We start from the raw sequence: 22,566 nt of genomic DNA on the forward strand, positions 1-22,566 counted from the left end.
TCAATTTGTGTCACAATTTGAAACACTCAACCACCTCCACTGGTTGGTCTTTCAGAAAGAGTAGTTGGGACATTGGTGAGTTGTTGCCATTGATGATCAGATCCTTTGTCTTTTCCACATTGATGTTCAGACGATTTCCGGCACCATTCTTGAAGGTTGTTGGTCTGTTTAAAGTGGCTGTCCCCATCTGACATAGCATCTTTAAAAAAAGAGTTCTACCAGAGCCATGTCATCCACGTACTTAAAAAGCCTCACATTGTTTCCTTGGATCTTCATCTCATTAGTGTAGATAGTGAACAACAACAGGGAAAGGACACACCCCTGGGGCGCCCGTGTGTTCAGGGTCAGTTGATCAGAGGACCCTCTGTGGGCGTCAATTAAAAAGTCCTTGATCCAACATGCGAGGCCTTCATTGACATTCAGGTCCAGTTGTCGTTTCAGCAGTGTGTGTATTCGCATTGCATTGAAAGCTGAACTAAAATCAATATATAAAATGCGTGCATAGGATTTTGCATGTTGAAGGTGACTAGCCACCATGTTCACCAAGGTCAGGGTATCATGCTCAGGTCCAGTTGATCTGCAATGGAAAAGGTAAGATGCTTACTAACAACCCTTTCCATGCATTTGGCCAGAAGGGGCGTGAGGGCCACAGGTCGAAAGTCATTTGGTGACGTCTTAGGCCCCTGACGTCAACACCTTCCAGGAGTACAGTCGTGTGAAGACTCCCTTGAGCTCGTCGGCGCAGACCTTCAGTACTTTGCCCCGTCGTCTGTCTGGGCCCGGCACTTTGTGTGGCTTAATATTTGACAAGCAATGAGGCCACCTCGTTCTCTGTTATCTGGACAGTAGAGGATTTGGGGATGCACTCACATATTTGTATATATTCGTCTTTAAAATAGACAGAGTCAAATCTTCCATCAAAAACAGTTTAGTTCTTTTACAAAGAATGAACAGTCTGCAATTTGATTGTTCTCTCGTTTCCCTTCTCATCCCATCATTGCAGTAAGCCCTTCCCATGCCTGTCTTGGATTGCCTGTACAGAACCTCTGTTCCACTTTATCCTTGAAGTTGTTTTTTGCTTTCCACATTTTTGACCTGAATTCATTTTCAGTATCTCCTTTCAGGAATGCAAACTTCCTTTCATTGAGACACATTTCAAGTCCTAAGACACCCAGGGCTTGTTGTTAGGAAATATTTTGACAGTTTTTGTGTTATTGACAGTATCCTCACAGAACTGGATGTGTGACGTAATACGGTCTGTCAACTCGTGGGGATCCCTGCCAGAACACCTCCCAGTCTGTGACGTCAAAGCAGTCTTTGAGCTCCTCCCTACTCTCCTCTGTCCCCTGAATGGGTTTTTCGCGTTTCACCTGCTGCCTTTATCTCGGTAGGAGATGGATAAAGTAATGGTCTCATTTCCCGATAGGTGAACTGCACACTGCCTTGTATGGTTACTTATAACATTGTCATAACACTGGTCCAGGATGCGAGTTGAGTGAGTTGGACTGGTGACGTACTGTTGCAGAGTGGGGAGGTGCGCGGAGAGGTAACTGAGCTAAACGCCTACTGCCCCGTAGCACTCCCGTCATCATGAAGTGCTTTGAGAGACTAGTCAAGGACCATATCAATTCCACCCTACCTGACACCGTAGACCGACTCCAATTTGCTTACCGCCCCAATGGGTCCACAGACGACGCAATCGCAACCACACTGCACACTGCCCTAACCCATCTGGTCAAGAGGAATACCTATGTGAGAATGCTGTTCATTGACTACAGCTCAGCATTTAACACCATAGTACCCTCCAACTCATCATCAAGCTCGAGACCCTGGGTCTCGACCCCGCCATGTGCAACTGGGTACTGGACTTCCTGACGGGCTGCCCCCCAGGTGGTGAAGGTAGGTAACATCTCCACCCTGCTGATCCTCAACACTGGGGCCCCACAAGGGTGCATTCTGAGCCCTTTCCTGTACTCCCTGTTCAACGACGACTGCGTGGCCATGCACGCCTCCAACTCAAACATCAAGTTTGCAGACAGTGGTAGGCTTGATTACCAACAACGACAAGACGGCCTACAGGGAGGACGTGAGGGCCCTCAGAGTATGGTGTCAGGAAAATAACTCAACGTCAACAAAACAAAACAAAGAAGATGATCGTGGACTTCAGGAAACAGTAGAGGGAGCACCCCCCCTATCCACATCAACGGGACAGTAGTGGAGAGGGTAGTAAGTTTTAAGTTCCTCGGCGTACACATCACGGACAAACTGAATTGATCCACCCACACAGACAGTGTGGTGAAGAAGGTGCAGCAGCGCCTCTTCAACCTCAGGAGGCTGAAGAAAGCTCTCACAAACTTTTACAGATGCACAACCGAGAGCATCCTGTTGGGCTCTATCACCGCCTGGTACGGCAACTGCTCCGCCCACAACCGTAAGGCTCTCCAGAGGGTAGTGAGGTCTGCACAACGCATCACCGGAGGCAAACTACCTGCCCTCCAGGACACCTACACCACCCGATTTCACAGGAAGGCCATAAAGATCATCAAGGACAACAACCACCCGAGCCACTGCCTGTTCACCCCGCTATCATCCAGAAGGCGAGGTCAGAACAGGTGCATCAAAGCAGGGACCGGGAGACTGAAAAACAGCTTCTATATCAAGGCCATCAGACTGTTAAACAGCCACCACTAACATTGAGTGGCTGCTGCCTACATATAGACTTGAAATAATTGGCCCCTTTAATAAACTGATCACTAGTCACTTTAATAATGCCACTTTAATAATGTTTACATTTCTTGCATCACTCATCTCATATGTACATAATGTATTTCATACCATCTATTGCATCTTGCCTATGCCACTCTGTCATTGCTCATCCATATACAGTTGAAGTTGGAAGTTTACATACACTTAGGTTGGAGTCATTAAAACTCATTTTTCAACCACTCCACAAATTTCTTGTTAACAAACTAAAGTTTTGGCGAGTTGGTTAGGGGCAAAATCTACAGGCCTCTCATCTTTTGTAAGTTGGAGAACTGACTAAATACATTTTTGCCCCACTGTACTTTGTGCATGACACAAGTAATTCCAACAATTGTTTACCTACAGATTATTATTATTGTAATTCACTGTATCACAATCCCAGTGAATTGGTCAGAGTTTACATACACTAAGTTTATTTTAATTTTAACTTGACCCCTTTTTTCCCCAATTTCATGGTATCCAATGGTTGTAGTAGCTACTATCTTGTCTCATCACTACAACTCCAGTACGGGCTCGGAAACCAGCCACACCAATGTGTCGGAGGGTACACCGTGTACCTGGCAACCGTGCACGATGAGAGAAGGACATCCCTACCGACCAAGCCCTCCCTAACCCGGACGACGCTAGGCCAATTGTGCATCGCCCCACGGAACTCCCGGTCGCAGCCGGTTACGAAAGAGCCTGGGCGCAAACCCAGGGACTCTGATGGCACAGCTGGCGCTGCAGTACAGCGCCCTTAACCACTGCGCCACCCGGGAGGCCCTACATACACTAAGTTGACTGTGCCTTTAAAACAGCTTGGAAAATTCCAGAAAGGTATGTCTTTAGAAACTTCTGATAGGCTAATTGACATAATTTGAGTCAATTGGATGAATACTTGTGGATGTATTTCAAGGACTACCTTCAAACTCAGTGCCTCTTTGCTTGATATCATGGGAAAATCAAAAGAAATCAGCCAATACCTCAGAAAAAATTGTAGACCTCCACAAGTCTGGTTCATCATTGGGAGCAGTTTCCAAATGCCTGAAGGCACCACATCCATCTGTACAAACAATAGTACACAAGTATGAACACCATGGGACCACGCAGCCATCATACCGCTCAGGAAGGAGACGTGTTCTGTCTCCTAGAGATGAACGTACTTTGTTGTGAAAAGTGAAAATCAATCCCAGAACAACAGGAAAAGACCTTGTGAAGATGCTGGAGGAAACGGGTACAAAAGTATCTATATCCACAGTAAAACATGTCCTACATCGACATAACCTGAAAGGCTGCTCAGCAAGGAAGAAGCCACTGCTCCAAAACCTCCATAAAAAAGCCAGACTATGGTTTGCAACTGCACATGGGGACAAAGATTGTATTTTTTGGAGAAATGTCCTCTGGTCTGATGAAACAAAAATAGAACTTCTTGGTCATAATGTTTGGAGGAAAAGGGGGAGGCTTGCAAGCCCAACAACACCATCCTAACCATGAAGCACGGGGGTGGCAGCATCATGTTGTGGGGGTGCTTTGCTGCAGGAGGAACTGGTGCACTTCACAGAATAGATGACATCATGAGTCAGGAAAATGATGTGGATATATTGAAGCAACATCTCAGGACATCAGTCGGGAAGTTAAAGCTTGGTCGCAAATTGGTGTTGGAGGGCCAGTAGGAGGCACTCTTTCCTCTGGTCTAAAATATATCCCAATGCCCCAGGGCAGTGATTGGGAACATTTCCCTGTGTAGGGTTCCGTCTTTCAGATGGGACGTTAAACGGTGTCCTGACTCTCTGAGGTCATTAAAGATCCCATGGCACTTATCGTAAGAGTAGGGGTGTTAACCTGGCTAAATTGGATAAATTCCCAATCCGGCCCTCAAACCTTCACGGTCACCTAATAATCCCCAGTTTCCAATTGGCTCATTCATCCCCCTCTTCTCCGCTGTAACTATTTCCCAGGTTGTTGCTGTAAGTGAATGTGTTCTCAGTCAACCTACCTGGTAAAATAACAGATAAATAAAAAATGGGTCTTACAAATGGACAATGACCCCAAGCATACTTCCAAAGTTGTGGAAAAATGGCTCAAGGACAACAAATTCAAGGTATTGGAGTGGCCATCAAAAAGCCCTGACCTCAATCCTATAGAACATTTGTGGGCAGAACTGAAAAAGCGTGTGCGAGCAAGGAGGCCGACAAACCTGACTCAATTACACCAGCTCCGTCAGGAGGAATGGACCAACATTCAACATTCAATAACAACTTATTGTGGGAAGCTTGTGGAAGGCTACCCAAAACTTTTGACCAAAGTTAAACAATTTAAAGGCAATGCTACCAAATACTAATTGAGTGTATGTAAACTTCTGACCCACTGGGAATGTGATGAAAGAAATAAAAGCTGAAATAAATCATTCTCTCTACATTCTTAAAATAAAGTGGGATCCTAACTGTCCTAAAAACAGGGAAATTTTACATAGATTAAATGTCAGGAATTGTGAAAAACTGAGTTTAAATGTATTTGGCTAAGGTGTATGTAAACTTCCGACTTCAACTGTATTTATATGTATATATTCTTATTCAATTCCTTTACTTAGCTTTGTGTGTATTAGGAAGTTGTTGTGGAATTGTTAGATTACTTGTTAGATTTTGCTGCAGTCGGAACGAGAAACACAAGCACTTCGCAACACTCGCAATAACATCTGCTAACCATGTGCACGTAACCAATCAAATTTGATTTGAACTGAATCCAGAGGACCCTTGATATTTCACTGACCTCGTCTCCCCTCTTTAGGGTGTGTCCAAAATGGGTGAAAACGCGCTTGGTGAGGACATTACACATCCTTATGTTATAAAATAGACTTTGCCAAGACAAATCTAATTATTCATGTTCTGAATTATTCAAAAGGGGTCTTTCTCTAACATATCATTAACATTATATATCTTTTTTAAAAGCTGTATTTCGTAGTTTAATACTTCCAATAATAAGCACTGAACTAAGTTGACAGATGCGGTGCAGCTTTATCGACAACATGTTTTTTGGGGGGATTTGTGGTCGTAGTATTCCTAGTTGTTTCCGCGGGTCACAAATATAGCAAAATAAGCATGACACAAGCTGAATCAGGCTTTGAAAATAAAAAAAATCTTGCGGTACGCTCAGTGCTCCGTTGACATTTTACAGAGATAGGCTTGTTTTTGTGAGAAGTCTTTGAAACAGGTACTTTGTATTTGTCACGTTCTGACCATAGTTCTTGTGTGTTTTCCATGTTTTAGTGTTGGTCAGGACGTGAGCTGGGTGGGCATTCTATGTAGTATGTCTAGTTTGTCTATTTCTATGTTTGGCCTGATATGGTTCTCAATCAGAGGCAGGTGTTAGTCATTGTCTCTGATTGGGAACCATATTTAGGTAGCCTATTTTGTGTTGGGTTTTGGTGGGTGATTGTTCCTGTCTCTGTGTTTTGCACCAGTTAGGACTGTTTTCGGTTTTCCACGGTTTCTTGTTTTGTATATGTTTATTGTTCACGTTATCGCCTTTATTAAAGATGTTTATAAATAACCACGCTGTATTTTGGTCCTTCTCTCTTTCACCAGAAGAAAACCGTAACAGTATTTAATATGAACACCCTATACTAAAATATGAAAATACTCATGCCTCAAAATCAATATCTATCTTACCTCTATATTGTTTTATGTCCTCTGGATTTGAGAAGAAAGATGACAAGTTCAATGGTAGCCTTAATTCTCCCACAGCATCCAGCCTATTTTCCTGATTTATGACCACTTTATTTCCTCTGGCCTCCATTGATTTAGTCGCCCTAATTGTTACCATCCTACAAGGGTAAAAACGTTTGTATTCTGTTAGTCTACACCCAGGAGGTTGGTGCTACCTTAATTGGGGAGGACGGGCTCGTTGTAATGGCTGGAGCGGAATAAGTTAAATGGTATTAAATATATCAACGCATGGTTTCCATGTGTTTTGATGCCATTCCATTTGCTCTGTTCCATCCATTATTATGAGCTGTCCTTTTATTTGATAAGCTTGCATTAAGTGACGGAAGCTGGAGCTGTTCGTCCTGATGAAACTGAAACACTCCAAAGATGATGCCTAGGGCTTCTCGTCCTATCTGTGCGTTAGTTTCTGCTTTTGTTCAATGTCCTCGATGCGAAAGCAATCCGCTTCTCTTCATCAGAATGCATGATCTGCTCCTGGAATGTCTTGTTTTCAGTCTCCGACATTTTCTCGGAGCTCTTTTTGTTTCTGCAGGCTCGTTTGATGTGGCCCTTTTTATCACAGGCTCAGAAATCCATGTCCTTAGAGCAGCATGTACACGCCTGATGTCCCACATTACCACAGGGGTTCTGAGTGGAGCAGCAATCTAAGACACTGCATCTCAGCATTAGAGGCATCACTACAGACACCCTGGTTCGAATCCATAGGGCAGTGCCCAGCGTCGTCTGGGTTTGGCTGGTGTAGGCTGTCATTATAAATAAGAATTTGTTCCTAACTAACTTGCCTAGTTAAATAAAGATACAATTAAATATATATAATAATAATGTGCCTTGATTTCCCTGTCTCTGATATCAGTTGCAACTCTGTGCATTTTTACTGATGAACTCAACTGCTGAGCCTCTTTAGCAGCTCGTTCCATGGACACACTGACTTCAATGGCCTTTGCCAAGGTCAGATTACTTTCAGTCAATAGTCTCTTTTGTATAGCTTCACTCCATAGGCCACATACTAGTCTGTCTCTAATGGTGTCATTTAGAACATCATTCAACTCACAGTGCTCTGATAGTTTATTTAATGCAGCAGCAACCATCGTCACTGATTCTCCCTATTCCTGATTTCTTCCGTGGAACCTAAACATTTCAGCAATAACTAGTGGTTTTGGTGAAAAGTGTCCTTTCGGGTATTGTGCACAAACTGTCATTCTGTTACTAAACCTTGCATCTCTACTGTTCTTCAAGTAAATGTATTTTTGTAAGATGTTCTGTAGAAATGGTTAAAAGTAGTCATTGTGCATAGACATGTATAGTTTGTTTAACTTTGCAATCGTTGGATTTGGTTGGACATACATTTTAAAGTGAAAAATATGAGTCTCGGTGTTACTCCGTTATCATGGCATTGCCCAGGATTCAATTGTTTTTATTAACCATAAGTGATAACGCTGTTAGTATGGTAGGCTTTTGATGTTTTCAAAGCTTTTAAATGAGGATCCACATGAGAACAGATGCACTTGCTTAATTATGTTTGTTAATAATTGTGTTTATTGGGGAAGCGGTGTTAAAACCAGGCCAATTTACAGCACAATGAAGACAGTTTAAAAGCACACCAGCATAGTACATTTCTCAACATGGATAACACCATCATTTATACACCATGCAAAATGGTAATGATATTTCTAGTCAATTATCTCCTAGGAGCATATTATTTATTTATATCATATCTAATTACATTTTTGATTGTGGGGAATACTACATGAGAAGCTTCTCATAAATCATTCTTGCCATGTTATAAGACTTTACACAGCTTATTATTCTCTCCCTCCACATTGTAAAAAAGCCAACTTCACCAACTTCTTAATCAGTGTAATTTTGCAAGTTGAGTGGACTTCAGAAGGACAAGAATATGAGATAATGTGTTAGTGTCAACAAACTCCGCTCAAAATCAGCTGAATTTAAACAATTTTGTTGAGTCAAATTACGAATTCATGTTTGCTTAAAACAACTCAACCTTTTCCACTATTATCATATTTCCCAGCATGCTATCTTGCAGGTTGATTTTCAGAATTGCTTGTTTCAATATCTGTTTTTGCATGTACTTTGATTGGTTGATTAATCGTATGCTACACAAACATAAATAACATCGATTTTTTTTCTAATCTGTTAGTAGAAGAACTTATTGCACCTGTTACTGAGATGGCTTTTTCAGTTTATATCATTAAGGTAGTCTCAATAAGCAATATTGTTGGATATCCACTCTCTGGCTGAATTCCAATAGGAAATACACGTCACTTTGCAAGCAAGCATAATGCCATTTTTCTAAACCAAGAGTTTCAACCCACTGTGTTAGGGTGTAACTCTCAAAGAAAAGCCTTATGATAAATGTAATGTAATAAAGTGTTTATTTTTAAAGATAACATGTTCACTTAGGCCAGGCCTGGGCAATTATTTTCCATGGTGGGCCACATTAGAATATATTTTTGCGGGCCAGAATCATATTACAGGATTATACATAATGTGTATGACTGTGTTGACCGATATATCTACTGTAAATCGCCTCCAGATATGATACTTATTATACTTTTTTAACATGCACAGAAATAAACCACATCCATGTTCTCCTTTTGGTAGGTATTTTCATTATTACACATGCAATGAACTACACGGAGGGAAAAGTACACTGTGCATTCAGCACCACGGACAGAACCCTTGTTAACGGGCATGCACAACAACACAAGAAAGAGAGAGAGCTCAACATTACATTTAAACTACTCAACCAGTGTGGGGAGTGAAGTCTCTGATGGGCATTGACTAGAGCAGTGAAGTCAGGTATAGTTTCTGACATCGCTATGCGCAGGATTGCTGAGAGATGACCTGGTGCCTTGACCTGTTTATATTACATCACTGAAAATGTATGTTCACATACATAGGTTGACCCAAACAGTACAAACATCTTCTGAGCATGACTCCTAATCTTTGGAAAGTTTTGTTCATCGAGAGATGCATAGAACCTTATCAGTGACATTGTTTTGAATAGCTCTCCAATCACGGCATCAGACTGAAGATCGATAAGCTCAAGTTGCAGGTCAGTGGGAGCGTTATCCACATTGAAGGTGAAAGGAGAGGAAACCAACAGCATGTAATTTTCCAACACTGAGAACTTACCGTTCAAAGCACGCAGCAGCGATGTATACTTCTGGTCATCTGACAGGGAACAGACTAGTAGTGTCGGAAGGTGGGTGAGATTGTTGGCTTCTACTTGGTCGGTCAGGAGGAGTCATTTTCCCTTGAAGGCTTTGACAAGGATGTGCAAAAAGGCCCTTCCCTTGTAGTTCGGAATTCAGTTCATTCACGAGGGCCATGATTTGCACGGTGAAGGCAGAAACAGCCAACCATTCTTTATCTTGCAGTTGAGGGAAATCCACATATTTTCCTTTCATTTGCAAGAACTCAGCAATCTCCGACTTCAGGTCCCACACCCTTTCAAGTGCCTTCCCCAAACTCAGCCATCTACTGTCTGTGTGGTAGGGGAGATCTGCATGACCCGACTCTGTCTCTTCTAACAGTGAGACAAACTGCCTGTGGTTTAAAGATTTTGCTCTTATGAAGTTTACCACTTTAGTGACTGTATCCACAACATGGCTCATTTTCAGAACACATTTAGAGAGCACCTCCTGATGAATAATGCAATGTAGGAAAAGCATTTTCTGATCTGGGTTCAGCTCAGCTACTTGATCTTGTATCCTTTTCAAAAGGCCAATGTTTTTTCCTGCCAAGTTTGGTCACCCATCAGTGGTCAGACTGGATAACTTTTCACAACTCAGTCCCAGCATTGCCACACACTTACTAACGTCCTCCAACAAATATTTCCCTGTGGTCTTCATTAACTGCACTGAAGCAAGCTTCTCTGTAATTTCAAAGTCTGGGGTTATGCCTCGTAAGAATATCAACAACCACAAAATAATTTACCTTGTCTTTCAACTGCTGTTCCATATTCTCTGCAATGTCCTCAACATGCCGTTTCACTGTTCGTCTTAACAGGGAAACATTTTCAAACAGCTATCTTGTCGGGGCAAAGTATTGCTGCAGAGTCAATTAAACATTATTTCATGAATTCGCCCTCAGCAATTGGCTTGCTATGTCTAGCAATTTTGTGGGACAGTACATACAGTTGAGGTCGGAAGTTTACATACACCTTATCCAACTACATTTAAACTCCAGTTTTTCACAATTCAAGACATTTAATCCTAGTAAAAATTCCCTGTCTTAGGTCAGTTAGGATCACCATTTTATTTTAAGAATGTGAAATGTCAGAATAATAGCAGAGAGAATGATTTATTTCAGATGTTATTTCTTTCATCACATTCCCAATTAGTATTTGGTAGCATTGCCTTTAAATTGTTTAACTTGGGTCAAACGTTTTGGGTAGCCTTCCATAAGCTTCCCACAATAAGTTGGGTGAATTTTGGCCCATTCCTCCTGACAGTGCTGGTGTAACTGAGTCAGGTTTGTAGGCCTCCTTGCTCGCACATGCTTTTTCAGTTCTGCCTACAAATTTTCTATGGGATTGAGGTCAGGGCTTTGTGAGGGCCACTCCAATACCTTGACTTTATTGTCCTTAAGCCATTTTGCCATAACTTTGGAAGTATGCTTGGGGTCATTGTCCATTTGGAAGACCCAAGCTTTAACTTCCTGACGGATGTCTTGAGATGTTGCTTCAATATATCCACGTCATTTTCCTACCTCATGATGCCATTTTTTTGTGAAGTGCACCAGCCCCTCCTGCAGCAAAGTACCCCCACAACATGATGCTGCCACCCCCGTGCATCATGGTTTGGATGGTGTTCTTCGGCTTGCAAGCCTCCCCCTTTTTCCTCCAAACATAACAATAGTCATTATGGCCAAACAGTTTTATTTTTGTTTCATCAGACCAGAGGACATTTCTCCAAAAAGTACGATCTTTGTCCCCATTTGCAGTTGCAAACCGTAGTCTTGCTTTTTTATGGCGGTTTTGGAGCAGTGGCTTCTTCCTTCCTGAGCGGCCTTTCAGGTTATGTCAATATAGGACTCATTATACTGTGGATATGATACCTTTGTACATGTTTCCTCTAGGATCTTCACAAGGTCCTTTTCTGTTGTTCTGGGATTGATTTGCACTTTTCACACCAAAGTACGCTCTAGGAGACAGAATGTGTCTCCTTCCGGAGCGGTATGACGGCTGCGTGGTCCCATGGTGTTTATACTTGCGTACTATTGTTTGTACAGATGAACGTGGTACCTTCAAGCGTTTGGAAATTGATCCCGAGGATGAACCAGACTTGTGGGGGTCTACAGTTATTTTTCTGAGGTCTTAGCTGATTTCTTTTGATTTTCCCATGATGTCAAGCAAAGAGGCACTGAGTTTGAAGGTAGGCCTTGAAATACATCCACAGGTACTTCTCCAATTGACTCAAATGATGTCAATTAGCCTATCAGAAGCATCTAAAGCCATTACATAATTTGCTGGAATTTTCCAAGCTGTTTAAAGGCACAGTCAACTTAGTGTATGTAAACTTCTGACCCACTGGAATTGTGATACAGTGAATTATAATTGAAATAATTTGTCCGTAAACAATTTTTGGAAAAATTACTTGTGTCATGCACAAAGTAGATGTCCTAACTTACTTGCTAAATCTATAGTTTGTTAACAAGAAATTTGTGGAGTAGTTGAAAAACGAATTTTAATGACTCCTACCTAAACTTCCAACTTCAACTGTCGCTAGCTCTCGCAATTCCGTTGTTTAATGAATGCAGTTTTGTGAAAAGTCCTTACTGCTTTTGCAAATGAGAAAGCAACTCTGCACTTGATGCACTTGCCATCTGCTCAGAAGACATATTCCTATATTTCTCTGCATGCCTCATCTGGAAGTGTCGGGACAAATTGTAGTCTTACAAGACAGCAATGCTCTCTTTGCACCCTTAGCACACAGCTTTCCCTGATACCTCAATAAGGACATATTTCTATGTCCACTCTTGCTGGAACACCCTACATTCATTGTCTACTTTCCTTTTCTTTGAAATCCTTGAAAAACACATTTTTGCGCAATTTATAGCTAGCTACTATTTGTAACTGTGACGTGTGTTAGCCTGTGAGTCACTGTCTGTCCTCGTGCAGTTGTTTATATGTTCCTTAAAAATAAATGTCCCGCAAACCATGGGAGTTAAATCATTACACAAAGGCAAGTATTCAATGGGCTTTTCATTTGACTACCAAATATTTTTCTCAAAACTTTAGTAAACCAAATTAGTTTTGTGATCTGAGCATGATTCCATAGGCCATATTGAATCAAGTTGCAGTCCACATATAGCCCTCAGGCCAACCTTTGCCCAGGCTTGACTTAGGCACTCGATTGTTGATGGCTAAAGTACTACAATGCATCGAATACAACAATGCTGCCTCTGTCGCTAACAAATACAGGCATGGGCGGTAACTACAATTCACTGGAAAGGCACTCTGGGAAATATGTAAATAAGGTAGAATACATTCTCAAGTTGAATTGTTTGTTCACTCAACCTGAAATTCAAAGTTGAGTGAACATACAATTTAACTTGATAATGTATGTTGGGTCAGCTATAAAATAAATAAAATAAAAATGACAATCCTATGTTGAATCAACTTCAATGCTATTTTATTGAGCAAACCCACAATCATATCGTACATTGAATCAACATGTTTATTTTTTCTTCTTTTTAAACTTCTTTTTTTTTTTTACAGTGCATCCCTCTCTTCCCTCCTTTTATTGTGAGACCCAGGCTACTGAGGAGTTCATCTGTCTCTCATTCCCCCAACTCCCTCCTTCTATCCCTCCCTCCATCAGTCATTGTGAGGCCCAGACCCAGGCCACTGGGGGGGGTTCATCCAGCTAATTACCCACGGTTCTCCTGTGCATCTGCACCCGGGCCGCGTTGCTCGGCAACAACACACATACAGAGAGGAAGAGAGGGCGAGGCTGGAGGAGAGAAAGAGAGCGAGATGGATAACAGGAGGAATAAAGAGGAGGACAGTTCACCTCACTTAAAGGCTTTTATGCTCAGTGAGGTGAAAGTAAAATGGCTACTGACCCCTGCTGTGTCACTGTTTAGTGGTCGACATTAGAAGTGTATTTTGACTAGACACACAGCTAGAATCCACACAGCTAGAATCCAGTTTCGACCACTAAATGGCTTTGGTTTTCATCTATATTTAGCATCTATTTTGGTTTGTTTGTGAGGATTTCATATTATTTGAATGTAGCATGACTCAATGTATCCCACTGCATCCACCAAGGATATCCCAACACCACACAATCATTGGCAAGAATAAACTAAACAAATTGAATATGCAAACCTCTAGGTATGTAAATATACAAACTGCTGCTGATTAACCAGCTGTCAGTTGACAATGACACAACCCAAGGTCAGAGAGGTGAGATCATAAAGGCAAACACACACACAAACAAACACACTTGTTTTTCTATCCTCATGGTGACTTAAAATTGATTTCCATTCAAAACCCCTATTTTCCCTAAACCTTAAACCTTAACCTGTAACCCTAACTCCTAAACCTAACCCCTTGCCCTAACCATAATTGTAACCCTAATTGTAACCCCAAACCTAACCCCTAAGCTTAAAATAGCCTTTGTACTCGTGGAGATGTGGGAAATGTTCTCTTCCAAGGATAGTAAAAATATGAATCTATGTATACTGTCTAGGTACAGTTCAAACTTACACCAGGTAGGTGTGTGCTTGTAATTAACACAAACCACGACACCTGCCATCTATTCTCTTTTGGCTGGAGCCATCAGCCCAATGGGCAGCCTAGCTGATCATGACCTGTATGGGTTATACTTTACAATACAGAGACAATATTCCATAGTAATAAAAGATGTATATTCCAATGTAATAACATGGATATTAGGTACATTATCCCTATGGAATAAGGCCTATAAAATGGGACCCCTTGTGACGCCAAAAGGTCGGCTGCACGTCTGTTCCCGGTCAAGGTCACCCTGTCCACTGTGATGCCACATGTCCTGCTAGCTATTAGTCTATCAGGACCACTGCTTTATTGCCCACTCTATAGGGAGACAGCCAAGCTCACTTCTGACACTACAGATCCAGAGACACATAATACAATCACAGACAGCACAGAGATCACACACTAAACACTGCTGGGGGTTACTGCACCTAGTACCTGACGAAGGAGAGAGAGTTAGAAGGAGAGAAAGAGCAAGAGAGAGAGAGAGAGAGAGAGAGAGAGAGAGAGAGAGAGAGAGAGGCATCCTCTGAAAATGTAAAGAAGTGAAGTATAGGGTGAATATCCAACATTAAACACGCATAGACTTTAAAGTTGCCACTGGTGCGTTGTCACATCTTCACGTTTGTTTTGTGCTTGACCTTACCTCGTACGTCTGCAGAGAAACGGGCTGAATGTCTGGAGACAAAGAGCTTGAGTTCTTGGTCTAGGTTACAGTCGATGAGGTTGGTGTCCCATGAGCGAATCCCTGCAAGGAAAACAAAAGAAAAAGATTGAGGAACAGAAAGACATCAGTGCAAAAACCCACTTCTTCTATCACTAGGCTAGCCAGGCAGAGGCTAGCACACTATGAATATTCCCCATGCATGTTGCATCAAGGGCCATCCCAGCTAGCAGGTAACATTGTGAGAACCATATGTTTCTTAGAGCTTGGTGAGAGCGTGGTTGTCCTATGTTTAATTTGCATACCTTCCCATAATGTTCTGGGAATGCTGCAGGATACCCAGCTAGCACATAATGTTCTGAGAACCATATGTTTCTTAAGTGGGAATTGCAGTACCTCAGCATAACGTTTCCTTCACGTTTCCTCATGGTTTTATTTAAAGTAATGTTCTCAAAATGTTTAGAGAATGTTAAGAAACATCATTCTTCTGTGAGAATTTCAGTCCTTCAGCATAATGTTTTCTACAGGTTTCCTCATGGTTCTATTTAAAGTCATGCTTTCAGAATGTTCAGAGATTGTTAAGAAACAATATTATTCTGTGGAAATGTCAGTACTTTAGCATAACGCTTTCTGAAGGTTTCCACATGATTATATTTAAAGTCATGTTCTCAGAACATTAAGTTAACATTCCATAAAAAAACACAAGAAAACATTAGTAATGTTCTAAGAATATTATTTAAAAACATTTACATTCCGTTCTCAGCATCAACAAAACTCTCTCTATCCTTTATCTTGTTAAGTGTGCCGAGGTGTGTTGGCTGTGCCCATCCTGATCTTAATGAGCACTTGTTTCCTTTGAAATAGGGTCTGTTTGAATAGACTAAAATGAACAGCGTTAAAACAACATGTCATGCTAGCTCCATCCAGCGGACTAATTCCATTGATAGACAACAGGAGATCATAGATTTGAATCTCACCGACGCCGTGCCACAATAAAAAATAAATATGTTTGCATGATTAATGCCTCAGCATATGAATTTCCATGTGTCCTATCTGTGCCTGGAGTTCAAAACAGTTAACCTAAGCTAGCAGTGTTATTGAAAGACTAATTGAAACATGTTCTCAGAACATTATTTAATTACCTTCAAATAACTTGTCATTTGTGTTCTCAGAAGGTAAATAAAACATCATAGGAAAGTAAAACGTTCTCAGAATCTCCCTTGCTGTCACGCCTTGGTCATTGTATTTTGTGTTTTTGTTATATGTTTGGGTTGGCCAGGGTGTGACATATGTTGTTTTCGTATTGGGGTTTGTAGTATTTGGGATCGCGGCTGATTAGGGGTGTTGTTAAGGCTTGGCTGCCTGAGGCGATTCTCAATCAGAGTCAGGTGCTTGTCGTTGTCTCTGATTGGGAACCGTATTTAGGGAGCCATAGTTTCGCTTTGTATTTCGTGGGTGTTTGTTCCTGTCTCTGTGTTGTAGTCACCAGATAGGCTGTATTAGTTTCACGTTCCGTTCTGTTGTTTTTGTATTTAGTATCGGTTATTTCATGTACCGCATTTTCTTTCATTAAAGTCATGAGTAACCAACACGATGCATTTCGGTCCGACTCTCTTCTTTCAACAGACGAACGCCTTTACACTTGCTTTGGTGTGCAGCAGTGATTGTTTTGGATTTGAATGTCTTTTGATGCCAGTGTAGCTGTATATTGGTTTAGGCATACTGATGTTTGAGGCAGGACATAACAGTGCCTTCGGAAAGCATTCAGAACCCATGACTTTTTCCACATTTTGTTATGTTGCAGCCTTATTCTAAGATTGATGTGTTTTTCCAGCAATCTACACACAATACCCCATAATGACAAAGCAAAAACATTTTTTTACGTTTGCAAATTTATATATATAAAAAAACAAACAGAAATACCTTGTTTATTTACAACATAAAATTAACATTCTCAGAACAGGCTAAATATTCACTTCTGTTCTCAGAACGTTGAAAAAACATTCCGTTTTACAGGTCAGGAAACTTATGGCTTCATTCCCAGAACCAATAGGAAACCAAAAATGTACATTCCCACAACTTCCAAGGAACCAAATGTGTTAGCTGGGTTGGCAACAGGTCCAGATTTGTTCAAATTATAAGTTTCAATGTTGTCACCAGCATCTATTAAACATTGGTCTCACTCATCCTGGGAAACCAAAAATATACATTCCCACAACTTCCAAGGAACCAAATGTGTTAGCTGGGTTGGCAACAGGTCCAGATTTGTTCAATTTATAAGTTTCAATGTTGTCACCAGCATCTATTAAACATTGGTCTCACTCTTCCAGTTCATTGGGCCTGTCCTGGAATTAAAATATACCATTTGGCATGAGAGAGGAAATCTATAAATGGAAATATCTATAAGGCTTTACTTCAGTTTGCCAGGTGCTTTGGGTGGTGCTGTTGGCCAAGGCTGAGCCATGATAACCAGGATTATGTTGTTGTTTATCGTCTCTCCTTGGTACTGCTGCTTAAATACATATACATATATATATATATATATATATATATATATATATATATATGTATGTAAGCAGCAGTGCCAAGGAGAGATTATTCTACAATGTAGAAAATAGTACAAATAAAGAAAATTGTAGAATAATAGTGAAGACAGCAAAACTATGAAATAACACATTATGTAGTAAGCAAAAAAGTGTTGAACAAATCAAAATGTATTTTATATTTGAGAGTCTTCAAAGTAGCCACCCTTTACCTTAATGACAGCTTTGCACACGCTTGGCATTTTCTCAACCAGCTTCATGAGGTAGTCACCTGGAATGCATTTCAATTAACAGGTGTGCCTGGTTAAAAGGTCATATGTGGAATTGCTTTCCTTCTTAATAAAGCATTTGAGCCAATCAGTTGTGTTGTGACAATGTAGGGGTGGTATACAGATGATAGCCCTATTTGGTAAAAGACAAAATCCATATTATGGCAAGAACAGGTCAAATAAGCAAAGGGAAACGACAGTCACTCATTACTTTAAGACATGAAGGTCAGTCAATCCGGAACATTTCAAGAACTTTGAAAGTTTCTTCATGTGCAGTCGCAAAAACCATCAAGCACGATAATGAAACGAGCTCTCATGAGGACCGTCACAAGAAAGGAAGACCCAGAGTTACTTCTTCTGCAGACGATAAGTTCATTAGAGTTAACTGCACCTCAAATTGAAGCCGAAATAAATACTTCATACAGTTCAACTAACAGACACATCTCAGCATCCACTGTTCAGTGGAGACTGTGTGAATCAGGCCTTCGTAGTTAAATTACTGCAACAACAAAAAACACTACTTAAGGACACCAATGAGAAGAAGACACTTGCTTGGGCCAAGAAACACGAGCAATAGACATTAGACCAGTGTAAATCTATCCTTTGGTCTGATGAGTCTAAATTTGAGATTCTTGGTTCCAACCGCCATGTCTTTGTGAGACGCAGAGTAGGTGAATGGATGATCTCTGCATGTGTGGTTCCCATCGTGAAACATGGAGGAGGAGGTGTGGTGGTGTGGGTGCTTTGCTGGTGACATTGTCTGTGATTTATGTAGAATTCAAGGCACACTTAACCAGCATGGCTACCACAGCATTCTGCAGTGATACGCCATCAGCTTAGTGGGACTATCATTTGTTTTTCAACAAGACAATGACCCAACACACCTCTAGGCTGTGTAAGGGCTATTTGACCAAGAAGGAGAGTGATGGCGTGCTGCATCAGATGACCTGGCCTACACAATCACCTGACCTCAACCCAATTGAGATGGTTTGGAATGAGTTGGAAAAGCAGCCAACATGTGCTCAGCATATGTGGGTACTCCTTCAAGACTGTTGGAAAAGCATTCCAGGTGAAGCTGGTTGAGAGAATGCTAAAGCTGTCATCAAGGCAAAGGGTGGGTACTTTGTAGAATCTAAAATCTAAAATAAATTTTGATTTGTTTAAAACTTTTTTTGGTTACTACGTGATTCCATGTGTTATTTCATAATTTTGATGTTGTCAATATTATTCAACCATGTAGAAAATTGGTTAAAAAAAAGAAAAACCCTTGAATGAGTAGCTGTGTCCAAACTTTTGACTGGTACTGTATATATATATACAGTGGGGCAAAAAAGTACTCCACGATGGCCAAGACCAAAGAGCTGTCAAAGGACACAAGAAACAAAATTGTAGACCTGCACCAGGCTGGGAAGACTTAATCTGCAATAGGTAAGCAGCTTGGTTTGAAGAAATCAACTGTGGGAGCAATTATTAGGAAATGGAAGACATACAAGACCACTGATAATCTCCCTCGATCTGGGGCTCCACGCAAGATCTCAACCCATGAAGTCAAAATGATCACAGGAACGGTGAGCAAAAATCCCAGAACCACACGGGGGGACCTAGTGAATGACCTGCAGAGAGCTGGGACCAAAGTAACAAAGCCTACCATCAGTAACACACTACGCCGCCAGGGACTCAAATCCTGCAGTTCCAGACGTGTCCCCCTGCTTAAGCCAGTACATGTCCAAGCCCGTCTGAAGTTTGCTAGAGAGCATTTGGATGATCCAGAAGACGATTGGGAGAATGTCATATGGTCAGATGAAACCAAAATATAACTTTTTGGTAAAAACTCAACTCGTCGTGTTTGAAGGACAAAGAATGCTGAGTTGCATCCAAAGAACACCATACCTACTGTGAAGCATGGGGGTGGAAACATCATGCTTTGGGGCTGTTTTTCTGCAAAGGGACCAGGATGACTGATCCATGTAAAGGAAAGAATGAATGGAGCCATGTATTGTGAGATTTTGAGTATTGAGATAAACTTTTGTTATTGACCAAATACTTATTTTCCACCATAATTTGAAAATAAATTCATAAAAAAAACATCCTACAATGTGATTTTCTGGAAAACCTTTTTTACCTCTGTCATTGCCAACAAAGGGTTTTAAAGTATTGAGATAAACTCCAAATACTTATTTTCCACCATAATTTGTCATAAAAAAATCCTACAATGTTTGTTTTAATTTTCTCCGTGTTGAAGTGTACCTATGATGAAAATTACAGGCCTCTCTCATCTTTTTAAGTGGGAGAACTTGCACAATTGGTGGCTGACTAAATACTTTTTTTGCCACACTGTAATACAAGACAGTAACAACATTGACCCCAAAGTGCAGATAACAACCAGTAGGCCTATGGGACAAAATAAGATGCAACGTATTTGCAAGCAGTCTGGACACGGTCAAGTCCAGGGATAACATCATGAAGGTGATGAAGACACAAACAGTAGAACACCAAAGGGTGAAGCCTGGTGTGTGCTGATTGATTCATCAGGAGAGAAAATCCCCTGCTAGAAGATGACGAAGCATTACTGGAACTGTGTGCACAGCATGATGCAGCTGTGTCCAATTCCTGATTGATATCTGACATGACCCATTCAAACCAGACATTAAACAACACATGCAACAAGCTAGCCAAGAACGCAACCAAACACATAATAATAACAAATGCATAAATATTATAATAGGTTTCAAAACAAATGTCTAGTTTTCCCTTTAAAATCCCTTAGGGAATTAATGTAAAGCATGCATTCTTAGCAAAGGCATATGAACAGATTTGCCATCATAATTCATAAATAACTCTTCAAAATATAGGCCCCATCTACTAAGCATAAACATATATTTTTTGTGAATATGGCCTTAAATATGAACGTGTAGGATTCCATCATATGTTGTTTTTATAATCCACGCAATTCTGTTAATAGTGTGTTTATACTGTAAACAATAGAATATAGGAGAAAACCACAGCATTAATTGTCATTGATCATTCCTGTGCAGTAGACCTCAGCAGGTTTTTCAGTGTTCCACACGTTTACGAAACATGGCGCTGTAATCCGCCCACACATTTTTTTTCTACCGCCACAGTTTCTTCTTGTCATGCCAACCTGTATGACCACCCAAGGCCCAACCAATGCTGACAGACGAAACAAGCACCGTCATTCCCAAACGCCTTTATGTTTATGTTTGAATACTGCTCCCTACGACTTTCCGTAGGGACCGCAGTGCGGAGTGGGCCACGCCTACATGCCGGTGTCGGATGAGAGAGACCATGATACAGGAATGAGAAAGCAAGGATGAGGAATGGGATGGGTCCTGTTGGGGCGGGCACGGTGGATGATTTAAGATGCAGCAGCAATAGGAGTGTTATCACGCATGTACATAAAGCAACATCGTGTTCAAAATATGGAACTATTGGAGTGCGCACACCGGCCAATAAGAAGCCTAGCCTACACCCTCCTTTGTTGTTCCCGTAGGCAAAATGTGACACAGTGGAACAAAAGCTGTCTCAGTAAAAGCGAATGCAAAGTGTAGTGATGCTGTGTAACACCCCTGGCCCCTCTATAACAGTAGGCCTATGAATACATTTCCGACAACGAAACAACGGATGCACTAAACCAAAACATGACAAATGTATTGACGCAGGTGGTCTTATATCCTGGCCCTGATCCGCATCACATCCCCAAGAAAAGCAAAAACATGTCTCATTGACGCACAATAAGAATGCTGAATCATTCCCGAATCCCGACAGCCTTTCCACGTGTGTGACTGATTTAAAGTAACACTGCCGAATATATTATGTTATGGAAAGGTAGGATATACCTTTCCATGCCATACTATATTCTGTCCTATAGAAATGGTGTATGGAGGAAGGTGAAGGGGGAAAGGGTGTTGAGGTGTGGACCGATGCCATTTGTTTGATTTGCGTTAACCACAGATTTGCAGATACTACACTGGGATGGGCCGTGCGCGCAGCCTGCAATAGCACATCACTTTAACAACAACACAATCATGTTCACGTTTTTTCTGGTTGCCCGAGAGCATCATTGTCAATAATGCCTATGGAAGTGGATACATCCAAAATTAGATAGGCTACTTTACGCATAACACACTAAGTTACAAAAGCATGGATCCAGACTTGGAGCGTGATGTAGGCCTAGGCTAGTTCTTCTCACAATATTCCAAATAAAATAAGAGTATAGTTGTAGCCTATGACAAAGCATGTTGTTGCTGCCGCTACTACCATCATAGGCTAGCCTACCCCACATCCTCAAAATCGTAATAGGATATCCCATCCCTCAATCTTCTTACCTTTTTCTATATCGGCAATAGCACACTTCAAGTGATCCTCCGTGACCATTTCCCCAATAACCACAAGCAGGTAAAATTTGTTGTCAACAAAACGGTGCGAGAGACTCGCGGACATCGGGGATGCCATAACGTTGCTCGAGCTACTTAAAGTCTCAATATCTGCGGACTCCACAAGCGTCGCCATCCTCGCATTCACACCAGGCAGCACACACCCCTGTCCGGCTACGGAGTTGAGTGATCGTCACCAGACTTACAGTGCGCCGTGAAAGGAGTGGTCCTGCTTTTATACCCCTAGACATTGTGTCATGATTTGCAACTGGGGGAGGAGAGGGACACGAGAAATTGGTGCTCTGGTGCGCTCTTGCTCCCATCCACAGCGAATCAAACTATGGGATCAATATCATGCCAAATGTTTTCACAAATGTAAATCACTTTCCACAAATGTAAATCACTTGCCATAAATGTAAATCACCAATCCACAAATGTAAATCACTTTCCGCAAATGTAAATCA

The 22,566-nt window shown here is 41.3% G+C and overlaps 1 protein-coding gene across 2 annotated transcripts in view; it reads right to left on the reverse strand.

The window, feature by feature from the left end:
- Positions 1-22,362, reverse strand: part of LOC118385401 (microtubule-associated protein 1B-like) — a 55,637-nt gene extending 33,275 nt beyond the window's left edge. The window contains exons 1-2 of one of the 2 annotated variants that reach the window (XM_035772520.2): positions 22,055-22,362; positions 14,879-14,980 (exon numbers count right to left, since the gene is read on the reverse strand). In XM_035772520.2, the coding sequence (XP_035628413.1) occupies positions 14,879-14,980; positions 22,055-22,238 (286 nt within the window). In that variant the 5' untranslated portion in view covers positions 22,239-22,362. Of the gene's footprint in view, positions 1-6,410; positions 6,554-14,878; positions 14,981-22,054 lie in introns of those variants that run through there. The other variant, XM_035772521.2, reaches the window with a different exon arrangement.
- Between the last annotated feature and the right edge of the window lie 204 nt (positions 22,363-22,566).

The sequence above is a fragment of the Oncorhynchus keta genome, chromosome 6 (assembly GCF_023373465.1).
Source record: "Oncorhynchus keta strain PuntledgeMale-10-30-2019 chromosome 6, Oket_V2, whole genome shotgun sequence".
NCBI lineage: Eukaryota > Metazoa > Chordata > Actinopteri > Salmoniformes > Salmonidae > Oncorhynchus > Oncorhynchus keta.